This window comes from Elephas maximus, chromosome 3 (assembly GCF_024166365.1).
Source record: "Elephas maximus indicus isolate mEleMax1 chromosome 3, mEleMax1 primary haplotype, whole genome shotgun sequence".
Lineage (NCBI taxonomy): Eukaryota > Metazoa > Chordata > Mammalia > Proboscidea > Elephantidae > Elephas > Elephas maximus.
This window is the reverse complement of record NC_064821.1, coordinates 84511317-84532976: the sequence shown is the minus strand read 5'-3', so window position 1 is coordinate 84532976 and position 21660 is coordinate 84511317. Positions and strand designations below refer to the sequence as shown.

At 39.6% G+C, this 21660-nt stretch overlaps 1 protein-coding gene across 2 annotated transcripts in view; it reads right to left on the bottom strand.

Moving 5' to 3' along the window:
• Positions 1 to 21660, bottom strand: part of YBX1 (Y-box binding protein 1) — a 30413-nt gene that overhangs the window by 4899 nt on the left and 3854 nt on the right. Inside the window, exons 3-5 of one of the 2 annotated variants that reach the window (XM_049878990.1) lie at positions 4352 to 4385; positions 1008 to 1097; positions 409 to 711 (exon numbers count right to left, since the gene is read on the bottom strand). In XM_049878990.1, coding sequence (XP_049734947.1) covers positions 409 to 711; positions 1008 to 1097; positions 4352 to 4385 — 427 coding nt within the window. The other variant, XM_049878989.1, reaches the window with a different exon arrangement.

Sequence of the window (21660 nt, the reverse complement as noted above, 5' to 3'; positions counted from 1 at the left end):
CCTACTGGATCAGTATCAGTAACGTTAAGAGTAAAAATCCAACTAGACAATACAGAAGAACACAGAGAGCCCAAAACAAAGGTTCAAATCATCTATTAATTACGACTATACTATAAATTACTAATCTCTTTGGTTCTTATTAGAAATGAAGAGGTACTTTCCATATGATTAATCTTTTGATCAAAAGAAATTTGCTTCTAATCTATTTAATGTAATCTTCCAGCTTTCACAGTTGACACTCATCACTCATTGAAAGCGTAGACAAATAATGAGAAGAATCACTCTGTCCTAATTTCTTAGGGAAATATCAGCATTCACAGCCCCAATGTAGGGGAGAGCCTTCAGAAAATAGCTGACATACACGCCTATCGAAAGATATGGCTGTTGATCCTTTTTGGTGAAACTTACCTCCATCACTTCTCCCTGCACAGGAGGGTTGGAATACTGTGGTCGACGCCCATAGGGTCTCCGCATGTAGTAAGGTGGGAACCGTCGTCTGCGGTAGGGCCGGCGCTGTTGGGCCTGGCCTTCGGGAGCACTCTCCGATCCCTCATTCTTTTCCCCACTCTCACTATTCTGGTAATTCTGCTGGTAATTTCGTGGAGGACCCCTACGACGTGGATAACGTCTATAATGGTTACGGTCTGCTGCATATTTACTGCCTTGCACTGGAACTCCACCAGGGCCTGTAACATTTGCTGCCTCTGCACCCTACAAAATCATTATATATTAATAGTGACAAAGGAAATCAGAATACTCCCCCAAAGATTCACACACACACAAAAAGGTGTAACATGGCCAGGCGTACACAGATATGACTAAGTATCTGTTCCTCACAATTCTGAAGAGATTGCCCTCTAACTGCAGCCAGTGCATTAGGCTTGATGCACCTGTGTTCACGTGGTCACCTGACCCATCCATCCACATTAGAGCCACCATCCAAATGGATGAGATCTCCAAAATATTTCTGTACTAAAGTCAAACCTTTACACAAAAAGCATCCTCACCTTTTCTCCTTCAACAACATCAAACTCCACAGTCTCTCCATCTCCTACACTGCGAAGGTACTTCCTGGGGTTATTCTTCTTTATGGCAGTCTAGTAATATCACATTCCAAAAATAGATTAATAGGGGAGAATAACGTGTTTTTCATTTAATATGTACCAGAGTCAATATTATTTTAGGTTGGATATACACTTATCTTAAAATCAGCTTAAAATTAGACCAGACTGTCAGTGAGTCAAGGAAAGCAGGACCAATTCTATTCCCAATGTCAACCAAAATACTTCACTCTTACAAGGCCCCAGCATTTTATCACTATTTTCAAAACTAAAACAAGTAGTTTAATACTCAAGACAAACACAACAGTATATACATTAAAAAAATGCTTTTTGCAAAAGCATTATATGTGGCTTTGAACAAAAAGAGGATATCCATCTACTCCCCAAAGACTGCACTTAAAAGTAGACATGAGCCCTACACAGGGACAGTTTAGATGACAGGCAAGTTTGGTTTTGCATGCTTCAAAGTTGACCAAACCAACTTTTGTCCCCGTGTTACTGTATCAAATTCAATTACAAATGTCAACTGAAATTTCTTCCAGCCTGTGATAATGCTTCAATGGAAATGCAATGCACATGATTAACTATACAACATTTTATATTATCTGACCGCATGGGGCAGCTGGTTACTACCTCCCCAGAATACGATAAATCTCATGTTACACATGTTATACTTTTCCAGACTGTTTGGGAAAAGTAAAAGGGGAAGAATAACACCTCACATTTTTATGTAATGGTTTCACAAAGTTTCTTTCACACATTACCTACTCAGTCTTCATTAGAACAGATGATGTGAGGTATTACTCTTTTTTTTTAAACAGATAATAAAACAGGTTTTAAAAAGTTAGGTGACTTGCTCAAAGTCACTCAGCTAGTCAGTGGCAGAGTGGGGACTTTACTAAATCCAGTTCTTGGGGCTCCAAATCCCATGCTCATTCTACTATGTCACAGAGGTATCTCTTACAGGATCACTCATGCATTTCCATTCTAGAGGAGGCAGGACAACCAACAAATCTGAGGGCAATTAGGCTAAGTTGTCCAGCACCATAGCCTCCTTGATACACCACCAAAACATGCGCAGCCAGACACAGTCCTGAGAAACAACTAAATGTCGAAACCACTTCCAAAATAAAGAGGAAAACATACTGGTGACACCCTGTGAATCAGTACAACTGGGTGACACAAGTTCAAATAAGTGATCTCATCTGTCATCTAAACTGTCCCGCAGTTTCCATATCTTTGCATATATAGCCAACTCTCAATTACCTGCAGTCATAGTGGATAGCGTTAAGTACGAATAATTAAAATTCTAAAACTCTTAATTTTAGCCAACATTTTCAATTTCCCCAAACTCAAACGCTTGATAGTTGCTGAAAGGAAGCAAACATTGACAAGCTTTGTGGTCTTGTTCTGAAACCTGCACATCCCTTTGAACATGCAAGAGGGAAGTCATCTTTACCAGAAGAAGAATGAATACCACTTTCATAAAATAAACAGTTGTTTTAAAATAACCTTTTCTCTGAGCATTTACAGTTAGAATTTAAATGCTTTCATACTTACACATTTGATCTTTGTCATTATCTGATACGGTTTTGGATGTACTAGTAATTGGCCTGGCTTTTCTCTTGACTGTTACTGAATGCTGGCATACTCCAGAGAGCTAACAAAGCACCAACCTAAGACAGTCTTCCTAAGAAGCATGGTGCCTTCCAAACTCATACCTGCCTAAACAGAGGTGTGTGTGGGAAGTGACCATAGGTCTTTTGATTTCTGGGTTACAGTATAAAAATGCATTAAAAGTTTTTTTTTAAACAGAGCAATTTTTTTAAAAAATAATTTTTATAGTGCTTTAAGTGAAAGTTTATAAACCAAGTCAGTCTGTCACACATAAGCCTATATACACCTTACTACATACTCTCATTTACTCTGCCCCGAATGAGTCAGCCCGCTCCCTCACTTAAACAGAGTAATTTTTAATACAAGTAGATATTTCAGTAGTCTTAGTGGAAAAAAAATACCTGCATAGTATACCAGTACACATATAAAACGTGTTTTTTCTATCCATTTCCTATCTGTAAGGATGCATAAGTCCAATGGAGCCTACGACGTACTTAAGTTTTACATTAAGTCATTTTAGGAATGGCTTACTTTTAAACAATAATCTTAGTTCCTTAATGCTTCAACACTTTTCAAAATGTTTTCCTCAAATGGTAGTTGAGGATAAAGTTCAGCATGTAGCACTGATCCTATATAGTTTTTTCTTCCAAAATAATGGAAGGCAATCTAAAAATTATTTAATGAGTTATCACCATGGGCAGATTACCCAGTAAGCAAGGTATTCATGGGACTTGTGTTTACTTACTAATCTGTAGTGCACCACTTCACACCCCACCCTTACCTCTGTCGTTTTTTCACATCAAAGGTGAAACCGTGCCCTACAGATTAGTAAACACAATTAAGCCCCATGCGTACCTTGCTTATTGGGTAATCCACCCCTGGTAATTACAAACTTTGCCACATTGCCTTTTCACTTAACAAGAATTTCTAAATATTCTAAGCCAGCCAAAGCTCTCTGAAACTGTCCTACAATTTCAACTGCTTTAAAATAAATAGAAGGACCTATGTTGACTTTGGGGTTCCTGGGTGGTGCATTATTAATGCGCTCGGCTGTAACCGAAAGATTGGAAGTTTGAGTCCACCTCAGAAGAATGGCCTGGTGATCTAGTTTAGAAAAATCAGCCATTGAAAACCCTATGGAGCACAGTTCTACTCTGACACACTCGTCATGAGTCAGAATCAATGCAATGGCAACTGGTTTTTCTATGCTGACTTTGCCAGTTTTCTAGATTCTGTTTCAAATTATTATGCCCTGAAGTTTTGCCCTATTTTCCCCATGATTATCATGATTTGTCCTATTACCAGTTTACACATTTACAGCAACATTATTAGTTCAAATTTAGCTTCGTGGAGGTTATTTTTTCACCTGAAATTAGGTTTGAAAATTTAGTGCAGAGTACAGCAGCTTCAACACTAAAAATAAAAGCTACAGCTATTAACAAATGCCAACCTGAAACACCTATTATAATTAGTGAATCATGAAAACAATGTGTCAATGTACACATTTAAGCATGCTACTACTATTCTTGCTGAAGGAACTATAAAACTGGTGGTTAGACTTACAACCTTCTGCAAAGAGTAGTTAAAAAAGACATACACCCTTTTCTTCTCACAAGCCCTGAGCCGGAAGTATAAGCCAAGCCAGAAGCTTAAGTATCTATACAAGCACTCACCTGGTGTACAAATACGTCTTCCTTGGTGTCATTCCTGCAAGACAGAACCAAGATGAACAAGTTAGAAACTGGAAACATTTCATGTTGCCAAAGACTAAGAATACCTCTAGTCCTTTGTGCATTTCCCCAATTTTTCCTATAACTGTTCCAGACACTTTCTGGCTGCCAATCAGCTATGAGAGACAGTAAAAGAAAGAAAGAAAAAAAAAGAGCTAGTAAGCAACCATGATTCCTACTTTAAACAGTTACAAAAAGTAGGAGCCTCACTGACCAGGGATAAATAAGAAGTCTGAGAAATCACAATGCAACCCAGGCAAGCCATTACTAAGAGAAGAGGAATAATTAACACATACTCTGCCACTCCTTAACCTATTAAACATTTATAGTGTTCTAGCACACCCACCCTTACCTCTGTCGTTAGCTTTCATCTCATCGAGTCAATCTGGACACGTGGTGACCCCACGTGTACAAAGAACTGCTCCACGGGGTTTTCTTTCAAGGCTGTGACCTTTGAGAAGTACATTGCCAGGCCCATCTTCTGAGGCATCTCAGGTGGGTGTGAACCACCAACTTTTCAGCTAGTAGTTGAGCGCTTAACTATTTGTGTACCCTTAGCTCTAGTGCAAGATTATTAGCAGAAAGAAAAACAGATGTTTCCTTTTATTAATTACTATTTTCCTCCCTTTCTACTTCACCCTCAATCATTTTTACTTCCCAACTTTCCTCAAGGTCACAAAAATGACCACAATTAAGTACAAAAATGCACATTACCAATATTCATACCGCTTTTGTGCCAAGCATTGTACTAAATAACTAAGGAGGTGAAAATGACTGTTTTTAATAGTACACACAACCCTCTTTCACTTCCTATTAAGTAGATGCCATTTTGTATCAATCACTAGTCTAGTCAAACAACTGCTAAACAAACATTTCAGGACTTTAACAGTAGTTGTTAAGGAAGGCAATATTTGTCCTAAGGCTTAAAGGAGAAAGATGTCCAGATAGGTAAAAAGAGCAAATTCAATAAAAGCTTAGTTCAGACTGGCTGGAGCACAGGGAAAATGCTCGTGTGGGAGAAAATAGGTTCAAATCAGCCTATAGGTGGAAGAGTTGGCACAGGCTTTTAACTGGAGGAATGTGACATAAGATTATCAGATGACAACTACTTTACGAAGCATGATGTCCTTCTCCAGGGACTGGTCCCTCCTAATAACATGCCCAAAGTACACGAGACAAGATCTCACATTCTCGCTTCTAAGGAACATTCTAGCTGTACTTCTTTCAAGACAGATTTGTTCCTTCTTCTGGCAGTTCATGGTATATTCAATGTTCTTTGCCAATGCCGTAATTCAAACACATCAATTCTTCTTTGGTCTTCCATATTCACTGTCCAGCTTTCACATGCATATGAGTCACTTGAAAACACTATGGCTTGAATCAGGCACACCTTAGTCCTTAGAGCAACATCTTTGCTTTGTAACACTTTAAAGGTCTTTTGCAACAGATATGCCCTACTTTCTTTGACTTCCTGACTGCTGCTTCTATGAACACTGATTGTGGATCCAAGCGGAAAGAAATTCTTGACAACTTCAATATTTTCTCCGTTTATGATGATGTTGCTTTTTGGTCCAGTTGTGAGGATTTTTTTTTTTATGATGAAGTGTCATCTACTCTGAAGACTGTAGTCTCTTTAAGTGCTTCAAGTCCTCTTCACTTTCAGCAAGCAAGGTTGTGTCATCTGCGTATCACAGGTTGTTAATGAGACTTCATCCAATTCTGATGCCGCATTCTTCTCCATTTAGCATGGCTTCTCAGATTATTTGTTCAGCATATAGACGGTGAAAGGATACAACCCTGACTCACACCTTTCCTGATTTTAAACCACTGCAGTGGGTTTTGGTCTAGTATCCCTTCATTCTGTTCGAATGACTGCCTCTTGGTCTACGTACAGGTTCCACATGAGCACAATTATTCTGGAATTCTCATTCTTCACAATGTTACCAGTAATTTGTTATGATCCACACAGTCAAATGCCTTTGCATAGTCCATAAAACACATGTAAACATCTTTCTGGTATTCTCCACTTTCAGCCAGGATCCATCTGACATCAACAATGATATCCCTCATTTCACATTCTCTTCTGAATCCAGTTTGCATTTCTGAATGATCTTCAACATAATTTTACTTGTGTGAGATACTAACAATATTGTTCAATAATTCCCTCATGCTGCTGGATCAACCTTTCTTTGGAACAGGCACGTGTAAGGATCTCTTCCAGTCCACTAGTCAGGTAGCTGTCTTCCAAATTTCTTGGCATAGACAAGTGAGCACCCCCAGCGTTGCACCTGTTTGTTGAAACATCTCAATTGGTATTCCATCAATTCCTGAAGCCTGGTTTTTTGCCAATGCCTTCAAGTGAAGCTTGGACTTCTTCCTTCAGTTCTTGATCACTTGCCCCTAAAATGGCTGAATGTCAACCAATTCTTTTTGGTACAGTAACTCTGTTTCCCTTCCATCTTTTTATGCTTCCTGCGTTGTTCAATTTTTTGCTCATAGAATCCTTCAATATTGCAACTCGAGGAATGTGACATAAGACTATCAGATGATAAAATTTAGCTGATATTAAGAACATTTAGTTACAAAGGTTATTCCAGAAGCTCACACCAGGATTAGTGGAGACCTGAGCTAAGAGGCCGTGTATGAGGTACATGTCTAGAAAGAAAATGGGAAAAACTTTGTGTGCAATTTAAAGGTAAGCAGTGGAAGTGGAGAATATTTTGAGATTGGGATTAAGGTGATGACACTACCAGCAAGAAGCACTGGAGGAGAAAAAGATTTGTAGATCTTTAATGACCTTTCCCTGCCCATCCCTTTTTCAGTAGGTCAGAATAGAAAAGGCCCAACAATAGCTCAAGTATTTAATAACAGAGGCAACAAAGACTAGAGTGAACCTGCTTGCCTGGCTCATTTGACTGCTGGCTCCTTGTGGATATACAGAGCAATGTATGCACAAAAGAATCCACACAAAATTAACTTCCTTCAATTCTGACCTGAAAGCTCTAGGTTGGATTACCGTTAATGTAAGGATACCCTTCATTTATGTGAACAAGAGCATACTAAATATTGAAATTAAGAGAAAAAAAAATCAGGAATACTGCAAATGCTACTAAACTACTCACATCAAGTGACTGAAAACTGACCTTTTAAGCTAGATGAATATTAGGAATACCCAGGAAATTGATAGATGGTGACCATGTCCATCTGTCAAATAGTTCCACAAAGTATCACATGAACAGATTAAAGCTATTACTAATTAGGTCTTATCTCCAACATAATTCAATTTCTATCTCTATGGCTCTAAAAAGTACAATGAAGAACTGGCAGAGCATAGGAAAGGTGTGTGAAGTCTAGAGTAACAACTCTCAATATGGGCAATACTGCCACCCCCCACCCTCCGCCCCGCACTGGGCATTTAAAGTTGTTTCAAAGATAGGAGAGTCTATTTGCATTTAACGGGAGGGCGGTGGTAGGGAATAGAAAATCAGGCTTGGGAAGATGACTATATAAAAAGTTACATCCTTCTCAACTTCCACGCAACAAAATAAGCTTATTTATTATTATCTGAGCCTGGAATCTAATATTTCTGCAATGTTTTAGTATTACATTTGCTAAAAATGCAACTCTAATAGAAAGGGATTTTTCATTGCCAATGATAATCCTGCTCATATCTAAGTCAATATTTCTGGTGGCACCGATCAGTTGATCAAATGTAGTACAGACATTTAATATTGAGAACGTTACACATTGCAATAAAAAGAAATAAAGAGTTATCTATAAATTTTACTTCAAGGCTGTAAAAAGAATATTAGAAAATTTAACCCAACCACCGATCTAGTCAGGACAATCTTTTTAAAAACTGTGCGAGGTAGGTAATACACACAGCATAATGTCATCCCCAAGGAACGGTTTAGACATATGTCTTGTGGGTATACAGATATGTGGAAACCAACACCAGTTCACTAATAAAGTCCTGCCAGACAACAAAGTACTCACATACTTTGCTGACACTAAACCAGCTTATATCATATCATGGCCGAAGTGTATCTGGATTTCAGGAAGACACTGACAGCTCAAAGAATGCAATTTTAGCGAGGAAACAATACTGTGGCTTAGACAATAATGCAGTATTTGACACTTGGGGTTCCCTACGTGGTGCAAAATGGTTAACATGCTTGGCTGTTAACCCAAAGGCTGGAGATTCAAGTCCACTCAGAGAAGCCTCAGAAAAAAGGCCTGGCAATCTACTTCTGAAAAATCAGCCACTGAGAATCCTGTAGAGCACAGATAGCTCTACTCTGACACACATGGGGTTGCCGAGGGTTGGAATCAACTGAGGCAACTGGTAATTTGCAACCTGCTAAATGACTACTCAAATTCAAGGGACTGCTAATAGGAAATCTGAATTTCAGTGTTCATTCTAGCGTTAAAGCTGTGTAACCTTTCTTCTCTTCACTAGGTCTTTTTCTTCACCTGCAAAATGAGAAAAAGTAGACTGACACATAACATTACTGACTTCCAGATACTGTGCCAAAGGCTTTAAATACCATCATCACTCAATATTCATAATCCTAAAGTAGGTACTATTATTAATTTCCCATTCTACAAACTAGGAAACTGAAGTAGTGCTTACAGTGAGGAAAAATGGAAGTTGACATTCACTTTTACAGTCTGGGGATACATGATATGCAAAATCAGTTATTTCATAAAAAATATTTCATACCCATATGAAATTTACAAGCTAGTGGAAGCAAAGAATGCAGTGCAGGTATACTGATGCTGAGTGATTAAAAACTGTACTAAGAATATTAAATCTCGTTCAAGTAAAATTATGACTGTCACTTTTTATTTATTCCTTTGTTTTATTCTATCTTATTTAGTTTTTCTTCTAATACTCCACAAACCACTGAACCTAGAAAGAAGGATACGAGGTCCAAAGGCACCATTCATTCCTTTAATAAAGTTGACTACTGTGCTAACTAGCTAGGCATTGTGCTAAGTGCCAGATATAAGATGTGGTCCTATCCTCAAGGATTTCAATCTAGAAGGCCACCATTCAATCCAATGCAGTTGCTGAATTATCAAATGTGATTTTATGCATATTATGTCATCTTATATACCTGGATATTATGTATGTTAAGTCATACCTAATCTTGCTAAGAGAATTCTATGGAAGAGAAAAGGCTGATGTGCCCTTGGGGTACCTCTAACTCTTCTGTGGTATAAGAAATTAGTGTCTTAATTTCCATTTGCAGTTTAAAAGAGAGAGAGAGGTGAGAGGCAGTAGAGAGCACAGAGGTTAAGAGTTCTGTTACCGGAGCCAAAGAGCCTAGGTTCAAATCCCGGCTATCCCGCTTTGTTGCTGTTAGGTGCCCTTGAATCGATTCAGTTTCATAGTAACCCCATGTGACAAGAGTAGAATTGCCCCATAGGTTTTCTAGGCTGTAATCTTTACAGGAACAGATCACCAGGTCTTTCTCCTGCAGAGGTGCTTGAATACATTAAAACTGCCAACCTTCTGGATAGCAGCTGAGTGCTTAACAGTTGCTCCTGTGGCTATCCTACTATTAATTACATAACCTTGTTTCCTTATCTGTAAAATGGGGATAACAGCACTCACCTATTTTCTGCAAGGACTAAATGAATTTATACTCAAAGTGCTTAGAAAAGTACCTGGAAATCATCTGCCAGTTATCGCCATTCAACTTTTTTTTTTTTTTTTAACTTAATGGATTCACACTGTGAAGCTACTTACAGGGGCAAGGTGGGCAAATCTCACCTTTATCACTGAGCAGCAAGGGTCACCATAAATTCAATTCCCATTTGGAAGTGGACCCAGGTTTCACCTTGCCACATCTCCAATCCTCGTCACCATTTTCATGCCATTTCCTTTCTCTGACCCTAACCACCCGGAGTTAAGTCAGACTCCCATCTCTAGCCACCCTGATCCAGGTATGCACTTCAGACCAGCCATCCAGAGCTGGGGTCTTTGCAAGTTAGAACCCTGTCCTACCAGCTGCTGCTGGCTCATTGCTGACTGTGGGTTTGTTAATTCTCCATAATGGCTCCCACAATTCATGGAGACTATTACCTATACTTAGAGTTACCCATTTATTATAACCACAAAAGATACAAGCAGAGATACAAACAGGCAAAATCTGGGAGCGGTTACAGCAGATTTCCACCATCCCCAGGGATGTGCTATGCTCTCCAGCACATGGATGTTCTTGTCACTCCAGGAATCCCCTCCCAAGAAGCTCCAAGGTCTCTTATAACATTTACTGGAGCCTTAATCAATGGGCATGTATGAATCAATGAATATGCATGAATGATCACATCATGCCCACCTTTCCTTCCAGAGGCTTGCTGTCATAGTGGAGCCTTTGGGCTCCCACCTCATTTACGAATGGGTATGTGTTAATTGGCTGTTATAGAAAATGAAAGGCTTAACTGAGCTCTCTCTCCCAAGGGTACACAAAATTCAAACCTAAGCCCATTCATACTGCTGCCACTTGGAACATTTATTTCACTTGCAGCCCTCTATTGAGAATACTGCTGCCCAACAGAAATATGCCGCTGTCGGGCACCTTCGGGTCTATTTCCAATAGAGCAGTTATAAACCAGAACTGCTCCATAGGGTTTTCTAGGCTGTAATCTTTACGGAAACAGATTGCCAGCTCTTTCTTCCAAACAGCCACTGGATGGGTTTGAACCACCAACCTCTCAGTTTGCAGCAGAGTACTTATTGTGCCACCAGGTCTCTTCTAATAGAAATATAACGCAGGCTAAATACGTAAGTTTGTTTTCTAGTAACCATATTAAAAAAAGTAAAAACAGGTCAAATTAATTTTAATAGTACAATTTAACCCAAAATACTATCATTTTAACATGTATAACCAACATAAAAAACTGAAATATTTTACATTTCTTTTTTCATACTAAATCCTCAAAACCTTATGTGCGTCTTACACTCAGAGAACATAAACTGAACTGAGTATCAGTTTTAAAATGAAAAATTCAATCCCCTCAGTAGCACTAGCCACATTGCAAGGGCTCAACAGCTCCACCCGTTGCTAATGACTATTATATTGGACAGCACAGATCTAGAATATTCCAACAGGGAGTCTTGGCGGTGTAGTGGTTAAGGGTTGTCTGCTAGCCAAAAGGGTGGCAGTTCAAATCCACCAGCTGCTCCTTGGGAACTCTATGGGGCAGCTCTACTCTATTCTACAGGGTCACTATGAGTCGGAATTGACTCAATGACAACGGGTTTGGTTTCTGTGGAGCCTGGTTGCCTAATGGTTAAGTGCTAGGGCCACTAACCAAAAGGCTGGCAGTTCGAACCCACCAGTCACTCCTTGGAAACCCTATGGGACAGTTCTACTGTCCCATAGGTTCGCTATGAGTTGGAATCGACTTGACAGCACAAGTTTTTTTTTTTAATATACCACGGAATGCCGGAAGAACGAACAAATCTGTCTCTGAAGAAATACAGCCAGAATGCTTTGTTACAGTTTGAAGTGTGTCCCCAAAAACGTGTGTCAGCTTGGCTAGGTTATGATTCCTAGTATTATGTGGTTGGTTATCCTCCAATTTGTGATCTGTGTGTTGTAAATCCTAACCTCCACAATGTTACGGTATCCTGGTGGTGCAGTGGTTAACAAGCTTGGCTGCTAACCAAAAGGTCAGCTGTTTCAATCTATCAGCTGCTCCTTGGAAACCCTATGGAGCAATTCTACCCTATCCTAAAGGGTTGCCATGAGTCAGGATCAACTGTTTTTTCCTTCTACCAGGGCCAACAGAGAGAGAAAGCCTTCCCCCTGGAGCTGGTACCCTAAATTAAGACTTCTAGCCTCCCAGCCCTTGAAAGAATAAATTTGTTTGTTAAAGCCATCCACTTGTGGCATTTCTGTTACAGTAGCATTAGATAATTAAGACATGCTCTTTGGAAGTCAGGATGGTGAGGCTTCATCTCATGTACTTTGGACACGTTATCAGATGGAGGACATCATACTTGGTAAAGGCTCAGCGAAAGAGGGGAAGATCCTCAACAACACGGATCGACAGACTGGCTGCAACAATACACGTGAGGATGGCACAGACCAGGCAGTGTTTCGTTCTGTTGTACATTATTATGTGTCAGAACCAACTTGACGGCACCTAACACCATCATCCTATACGTCACAGTTCAGCCCTTTTCCAAATCTCCTGCAGTCAAGTGTGTACTCTTTTCACTGTATTCTTCTACTACTTTTGTCACCGACAAGGGCAATATTTAGCACCGGAGATTTTTAATGAAAATTACACATCACAGGTTCTGGCACCTATTTAGAAGTAAGCGTTGTTGGTGGGTGCTTGTTGAGTGGTTTCCAACTCACAGTGACTCCATGTGGCAGAGCAGAAGTACCCTACACGGATTTCTTGGTTGTGATATTTGCAGAAGCAGATCACCAGGTTTTTCGCCAGTGGAGCTGTTCATTGGGTGGGTTTGAACTAACCTCTGGTTAGCAGCAAAACACTTAACCATTACTCCACCAGGGCTCCTACTTAGAAGTACAGTACTGTCTTCATTTTTATTAAGCAAATACGGACAGTTCTGACTTCCAAAAAATAAAAAAAATTACAGACACCAAGTGGCTGAAGCAAAAAAGGTGACATCATTTTAAGTCAGGAGAAGGCTAAAAGGGAAGCAATCTTGCAGAGATGTAAAGAAATAGGAAGATCAGCCTCTTCAAAAGTCCCTAACATAGCACAATGTACAAACATATAGCCAGCTCTAAATTCCAATAATTATCTATCCAGGATACAGATCTTAAAATTAGTCAGAATGTAAATATTACCTGATGCCAAATTGTTATTCACTTATAGAAAAAACTCAAACAAAAATATACAAAAAGATGCTTTGTCATATGCTTGATTTTTCCCAAGTCACGGGCATGGTGGGTTTCTGAGCATTGCAGGGGGAGGGGGAATTAACTGCCACTATGTTTTATGTCATAAACTGGAGTCTCTAGGTGATGCAATGGTTACACGCTTAACTACTAGCTGAAAAGCTGGCCATTGCAGCACCACAGAAGAAAACGCCTGGTGCCCTGCTTGTATAAAGATTAAAGCGTTTAAAAACAACAACAAAAAAACTTAAGGAGCACTTCTACTCTGTAAAATGTGGAGTTGCCAAGAGTTGGAATCAACTTGGTAGCACTAGACAGTAACATTTCATAAACTATACCTACCTGTCTAACCATAAAGACAGGGAGCAAAAGTCAAAGTGCTTGAAATTGGAACCTTCCTTCATCCACTGCTGGTGGGAACAGTCTTGCAGTTCCTCAAAACGTTGAACAGAATTACCACGTTATCGGTATTGTTAGTTGCTGTAGAGTTAATCCCGGCTCATGGTGATCTAATGTGAGCAGCAGAGAACTACTCAATAGGGTTTTCCAAGGCTGTGGCCTTTCGGAAGCAGAGCAGCAGCAGCAGGCCTTCCTCCCAAGGAGCCTCTGAGTGTGTCTGAAGCACCAACCTTTCAGTTAGCAGTCTAGCCCTTAACCATGCAGGCCACTCAAGGACTCCAGAACTACCATGACCCAACAATTCCACTCCTAGGTATGTACCTAAAAGGAAGAAAGGCAGGAACAGGTACTTGTACACCCATGTTCACTGCAGCACTCTTCATAATAGCAAAGGTATGAACAGCCTGTATGTCCATCCGTCAACAGATTAATGGATAAACAAACACGTGTTACATACATACAACACAACCTACTCAACCATAAAGAGAAATGAAGTCCTAATACATACTACATGAACAAACCTTGAAAAATGATGCTGAGTGAAACGTCAGTCACAAAAGGTCAAATGTTGTATGATCCTACATATATGAAAAAACTAGACTAAGTAAGTGTATAGAAATCAAAGTTTATTACTAGGGGCGGGGAGAAGGGAGACGGAAAGGGATACATTTCACTCAGGGGACAATGAGCTGCTTTCTGTTAAGGGTGATGGAAAAATCCTGAATGGTGATAGTTGAACATGATGAACATAAGCTTATGTCACTGAACTGTGCAAGTGACGATTGTTCTGTTATCTATATATTTACCATACTTTTCCCCTAAAACATGTTGGGTGGTAGGGGAGTCAAATTGCTAGGAGGGTCCGTCCTGAAGTCCATCAAGGCTGGGCTAGGAATAGGGATATGAAAAGGCCCATTTTGCATGAATTAGATTCTTAAAAAAGTGATAAAAAAAGGTAATTCCCTCTCCCAAAGAAACTTCCTAACAATTCAAAGACTTAATTACAGCTTGCCTAAAACTTTAAATGCTTACTTAGCACATCCTAAAAAACTATCTGTTAAGTTTCACCGTTTTTCATAGCCCAATGCATTCAAATTTAAGGACTACTCCAGCAGGTTCATCATGTCTGACTGCCCTCCCACCCCTAAAGCACAACTAATCTTTACCTGTATACACATAAAACATATTGTAAAATTTCATAAGGCAGAATGTTTAGCCAATCTACAGTATTGTCTGACATGCTTACCATATATAAATTTACCTATTGATAATTAAATGCTCTTACCCTATTATCTAGGAGCCCTGGTGGCACAGTAGTTAAGCACTCAGATGCTAACCAAGATGTCAGTGGTCTGAACACACCAGCCACTCTGGCAAAAAGATGGGGGCAGTTCTACTCTATCCTATAGGGTTGCTATGAATCAGGATTGATTCTGACGGCAGGGATTGGGTTCCTTCTATCATCTTGTTCCCGATCACCACACCATGCCGTTATAACACGTAATTTGCCTAGCTGCACGGATTATAATCCTGTAGATGTTTTTATATCCAGGATTTAGCTTCTGTATGATCCACGACCTAAGCATCCAGGCACCAGGACAATTTCCAGGTCCAGCAGGTGCCGCAAGATCACAAACCCCCACTTATCTTTTCATTTCCTATATTAAACACCCTGACAGATACATTCTTATTTCTCACATTTTCTACTATTCTGCCTTAGGTGGGCTGGATCGTAGATGTTTCTACGGACTGAGACTGAAAGTAGAAAACTTACCAACTGCCACCCAGGTCCTTGGAAAACAAAAGGTGAATATACTGGTTCTCTATTCTAGAAGATTTTAAGATCAAGTATTTTGCTTTAGGAGGCAACAGCAGGGAGTCACTACATGGTCACAGAGTATTCATATGACTTGGTGAACACGAACGAACTTCTGGCCAGTTTAAGAGATCAGTGGCTAATGTAACCAGCACATAAAATCAATCCTGAACTTCACTGTACACAAGTCACCAATACATACTGCTTTTTAGCCTGCCAATGACACATCACAACTTGGCAATTAAATCCTTTTATGGTTCAACTCCCTTTCTCCAAGTCCTTCCTTAGTGGCACACCACCAGGAAGTCTTTATATCTTCCCTAGTGCCACAACATTCAAGTAATTATGTTATGGGGCCATTACTTCTATGGCTAAGAACAGATCTACTGGGACCAGAGACTGGGCAACTACCTCTCCAGAGTTCTGCAAACTTTTCCTATTAAGAACTCACATTAAATATCTTAGACTTTGCGCAGCAACGTATAGTCTGTTGCGTTTTTTTTTTAAACAATTAAAAAAAAATTCTTAGACTGGGCAAATGGACACAGGGAACTCAGGGTGGAAAAGGAAAGCACACTGTCACATTGCAGGGATTGCAATCAATGTCACAAAATACATATGTATAAATTTTTGAATGAGAAATTAACTTGAGCTGTAACCTCTCACCTAAAGCACAACTTAAAAAAAAAAAAATCTTAGTTTGTAGGCCATATAAAAACAGGATACAAAGTGGTTTAGATGTGAGATGTAAAGTCCAATGTTCTCTGTTTTAATTACCTCCCAGTATTAGGTACTGAACAAGTTATCTCATTTGTAAAGCCGACCTACATGCTGAACTGGAACTTCTAGCAATTCCTACCTATACAAAATAGGCAGTAAAAAAACAGAGAGCTTTTCAAACCTAGAAAACAAGTAGTCAGCACACAGGTGTTCCAGTGATGTGCTAGAGATCACAAAAAATAAATAATTTAAAGACTAAGAACAGTTACCCCAAGAAATTGTCTGTTGCTATACGGATAACCAAATTGAAAACGACTAGGGTCTATTTTCAAAGATAGTTCAGCAGTTAACGAACATAAACTTGAAGTCAGAACACTAAGTTTAAATCCTGGCTCTACCATTTACTAGCTATGCATACTGAGGCAAGTTACTCAATCTGTGTCTCCAAATAACAGTATCTATACCTCAGAGGTTTTGAAGATTAAATGAATTAGAGTTCATTTAAAGCATTAACAACCGTGCGTGGCATATATTACCTGTTGTCCTCTGATAGATTCTGACTCAGGGTGACCACGTGTGTCACAGTAGAACTGTGTTCCATAGGGTTTTCAATGGCTGATCTTTCAGAAGTAGGTTTCAGGACTATCTCTTCTGGGATGCCTCTGGGTGGACTCAAGCCTCCATCTTGTTAGCAGTTTGCACAACCCAGGGACTCCCTGGCATTTTTAAGTACTTGATAAACACTAGCTACTTCTATTACCACCACTGTGTGAAGAAAGTCAGTTATATACATACGGAATCTCGAAAAGGGCGCCTAAACCTGACAGCCATGACAAAGTATTACTGTAAAGAGAGACAGCTAAACCTTGCCCTTCCTTGGTTTATTATACATCTTCCTAGACCACGGGTAACAAATTCAAATACATGTATAGAGACTAGACGAGAGAGGAAAGTTAGCTACACAAGGAAATTAAACCTGGCAAAGACTGTGTTAAGTATGTCTGCTCCTTCCAAAGGTGATACTACTTGACTGAATTTCAATTTATTTAAAAGTATAAGCCCAATGCTAAAGTTCAGATTTAACCCTTTCATGGCTCAATTAAATTCTTTGTTGATAACTTTTTTTAATTAACAGAATGCACAATCATTGAGTTTGTCCCTCTAGACTCCAGGGGCAGGGTTGGTGGGCTGCATCCCTGTGGACCTACATGCAGGTTTGATGTGACACATACGTCCCTAACAGGATGCACCAGCTCATACAATATCCCTGTAAAAATGGTGATTTGTGGCACACCCTCCTTTCTAAAGTTATTCAGGTCCCCTCCTGACAGTGCACATACTGTTAGTGGGAAAGTAGCTTCCCAACAAAAACTCGAGGCAGAAAACCTAAGTGGGACACATATGACCTGTTGGTCATGAGATTAGAAAGACAATCTGGTTATTTTTGACACATATCCTAAACTTTAAAGGTTAGAATTCAAATTTTTAAGATATTTTAAAGGCCAGACAAAACCATCTGGGGACAGATTTAGCTAAGTCAGTCACCAATTTGTGACCTCTGCTCACTTTGATTCCTTGCTCACCCCCAAATTTTAGAATGACTTTAGCTTTTTTAGTGCCGTGGTGAACAAAAACGACTCCTATTCAGGTTCAGGCCACAGAAACCCTGGGGTGTAGTGGTTAAGAGTTTGGCTGCTAATCAGAAAGGTGACAGTTTGAATCTACCAGGTATACCTTGGAAACCCCATGGGGCAGTTCTACTCTGTCCTCTGGGTCGCTTTGAGTCAGAATTGACTCGATGGCAATGGACCTGGTATTCAGGACGCTATGAAAGATGCACATCCCATTGAAAAACACTTATTCGTGACAATCTCATGAGTTTGGTGAACACAGATAAACCCTCAACAGCTAGAGGCAAAAAGATCAAAATCTTTATAGATTTAATAAGCAAACTCAAAAACTCTGAACTAAACCCCTGAGGCATTCTTCTAATGATATCTTACTTCAGTAATTTTAGAGGAAACTTTTTCATGATAAAATGAAGTGATTCTGGGGGGGAGAAAAGGAAAACCCCTTCAGCCATATAATCCAACTCTCTGATAGACACCACACACAAAGGAACGTACTCAATGAAATCAGAATTCATGTAAGAGTCTAAAAAATTCAAGCTGAAAATTTAAAAAAATTTATTGTGGTTTAAGCATATGTAACAAAACATCCACCATTTCAACAACCCTGGCATGTACAGTTCAATGAATTACATTATGTTGTTCAAACATCACCCGTATCTTATCTGTTCCCAAATTTTCCCATCACCAATAACAGATGGCTCAGTGTCCTCTAAACCGTTGTGCCCTTTCTCCCTCCCACAACCCCCTCCAACTATTAAAAGCTAAAAATTCTACTACTTTAAAAAGTTCCATGTCCTTTTCCTTCTTTGTCTTTTAAATGATCTTTCACTTTCTTCACGTGTGTATGGTGCCCTTGGTGTCTTCCCACAACTCTTCCAGTCTTCACTCATTAGTGTTCAGAGCGCCAAAGTACTCTTGAGATGGTGTCAATTCAGGTGGGGTGCGTTCAGGGCTATACTTTGGCCCTTGCAGATTTGCTCTGATTTTCTTTAACATTAACCGAAACCTGCACAGGAGCAAGCGATGATCTGTTCCACACCTGGCCCCTGGCCTTGTCCTGACTAACGACATTAAGCATTTCCATCGTCTTTTTACACAAAAGTAGGCGATTTGATCCCTGTTTAGTCCATCTGGAGATGCGTATGTGTATAGTCGTCGCTTATGTTGTTGAAAAAAAGTATTTCCAATGTATAAGTCATTGAACTTGCAGAATTCAATCATGCGATCTCCAGCTTCGTTTCTATCACCAAGGCCGCAGTTCCCAGCTACTGGTTTCTCTTCTTTGTCTCCAACTTTCGCATTCCAGTTACCAGTGATTACTAATGCATCTTTCTTGTACGTTTGATCAATTTCAGACTGCAGCAGTTTGTAGAAATCTTCAATTTCTTCATCTTTGGCATCAGTGGTTGGTGCATAAATTTGAATAACAGTCGTATTAACTGGTCTTCCTTGTAGACGTATGGATATTAACCTATCACTGACAGCTTTGTAATTTAGGACAGACCTCGAAATGCTCTTTTTGATGACGAATGCAACACCATTCCTCTTCAATGTGTCATACCCAGAATAGTAGACTACATGATTGCCAGATTCAAAACGGCCAGCTCCAGCCCATTCTACCTCACTAACGCCTAGAATATCGATGTTTGTATGTTCCATTTCATTTTTGACGACTTCCAGTTTTCTTCCATTCATTCCTTGTACATCCCATGTTCCGATTACTAATGGATTTCCTGGAGGTGTTACTCCATCTCCATCTTCCCCAGTCGTATTTTGAGTACGTTCCAACCTAGGGGGCTCATCTTCCAGCACAGCACTAGCAACATAAGAAAGAAGGAAAAGACCAAAATGGATGTCAGGATAGACTCTGAAACTTGCTCAAAAGCACAGAGTAGCTAAAGCGAATAGAAGAAATGATGACGTAAAAGAGCTGAACTGAAGATTTCAAAGGGTGGCTTGTGGAGAAAAGGTATAGTATTATGACGAAATGCGCAAATACCAAGGGTTAGAAAAGGGAAGAACACGACTGGCATTTCTCAAGCTGAAAAAAATTAAGAAAAAAAAAAATTCAAGCCTCAAATTGCATTACTAAAGAATTCTATGGGCAAAAAAAAAATGGAATGACTCAGAAAGCATCAAAAGATGGAAGGACTATGCGGTCACTGTATCAAAAAGTGGTTGACAGCCAACCACTTTGGAAGACAGCATATGATCAAGAACCACTGGTACTGAAAGAAGTTCAAGCTGCATTGAAGGCACTGGAGACAAACGAACTGAGGGACTACCAACTGAGATACTTTAACAAATGATGCAATGCTGGAAGCGCTTACTCGCCTATGTCAAATTTAGAAGATAGGTACCTGGCCAGCTGACTGGCAGAGAACCATAATTGTGCCCATTCCAAAAAAAGGTAATACCAAACAGTATCAGTAGTATCATATCCTGGGCAAAATTTTGTTCAAGATAATTAAAAAATGACAACAGTCGTACATCAACAGGGAATTGGCAGAAACTCATGCTGGATTCAGCAGAAGATGTGGAACAAGGGATTCAGAAAAGGATGTGGAACGAGGGATATCGTTGATGTCAGATGGATCTTGGCTGAAACTAGAGAATACCGGAAAGATGCTTACCCGTGTTTTACGGGCTATGGAAAGACATTAGGCTGTGTGGATCATAACAAATTACGCACAACGTTACAAAGAACGGGAATTCCAGAACAATTACACTCATGTGGAACGTGTACACGTATCAAGAGAGAGTCATTTGAACAGAACAAGGGGATACTGCTGGTTGGAAATTGGAAAGGTTATATGGCAGGGACGTGCCCTTTCACCTAATTTATCAATCTGCAAGCTGAGCAAATAATCTGGGAAGCTGGACTATATGAAAAACACAGTATCAGGATTGGAGAACGACTCATTAACAACCTGTAATAAGCAGAAAATGAAAACAACGAATGCCCCTCAGTATGGATTACACTTAAAATAAACCCCTCACAACTGGAATGATAAACATCATCACAATAAACGGAGAAAATATCAAAGTTGTCAAGGATTTCATTCCAGTTGGATCAACAATCAATGCCCATGGAAGCAGCAATCAAGAAATCAAATCTGCTGCAAAAGACTCCTTTAGAGTTTCAAACTTTGAAGCAAAGTGGTCACCTTTGCTGACCCAAGCTATGCTCTTTTCTATCATTTCATATGCATGTGAAAGCTGGATAATGAAAAATGAAGACAGAATTACTGATGCATTCAAATTGTGGTGTTGGGGAAGAATACAGAATATTCTGTGGACTGCCAGAACAACAAATAAACTAGTCTTAGAAAAAACACAACCAGAATGTTCCTTAGAAGTGAGGATGGCAAGACTTCGACATGCTTACTTCTCACATATCATCAGGTAAAGGCCAATCACCAGAAAAGAACAAAGTAGAGGATTTGATTAAAGTAGAGGGGCAATGAAGATGAGGAAACCATCAATGAAATGGATTGACACAGAAGCTGCAACAATGGACATACAACAATCATGAAGATGTAACAGAACCAGACAACTTTTCACTGTTATACCTAAGGTTGCCATGCATCAGAGCTGACTTGACAACTACTAAAAAAATGCCCTTCTTACTTAGCACCTTTTATGCAATAAAATTACCAGGGGAAAATGTTTCACCCTTTGAAAAAATAATTCTAACAAAGCTGTAACAATCCATCGTTGTTAGCTGCTGTGAATCAGCTCCGATTCATGGCAATCTTATGTATAACAAAAGGAAAAGTTGCCTGGTCCTGTGCC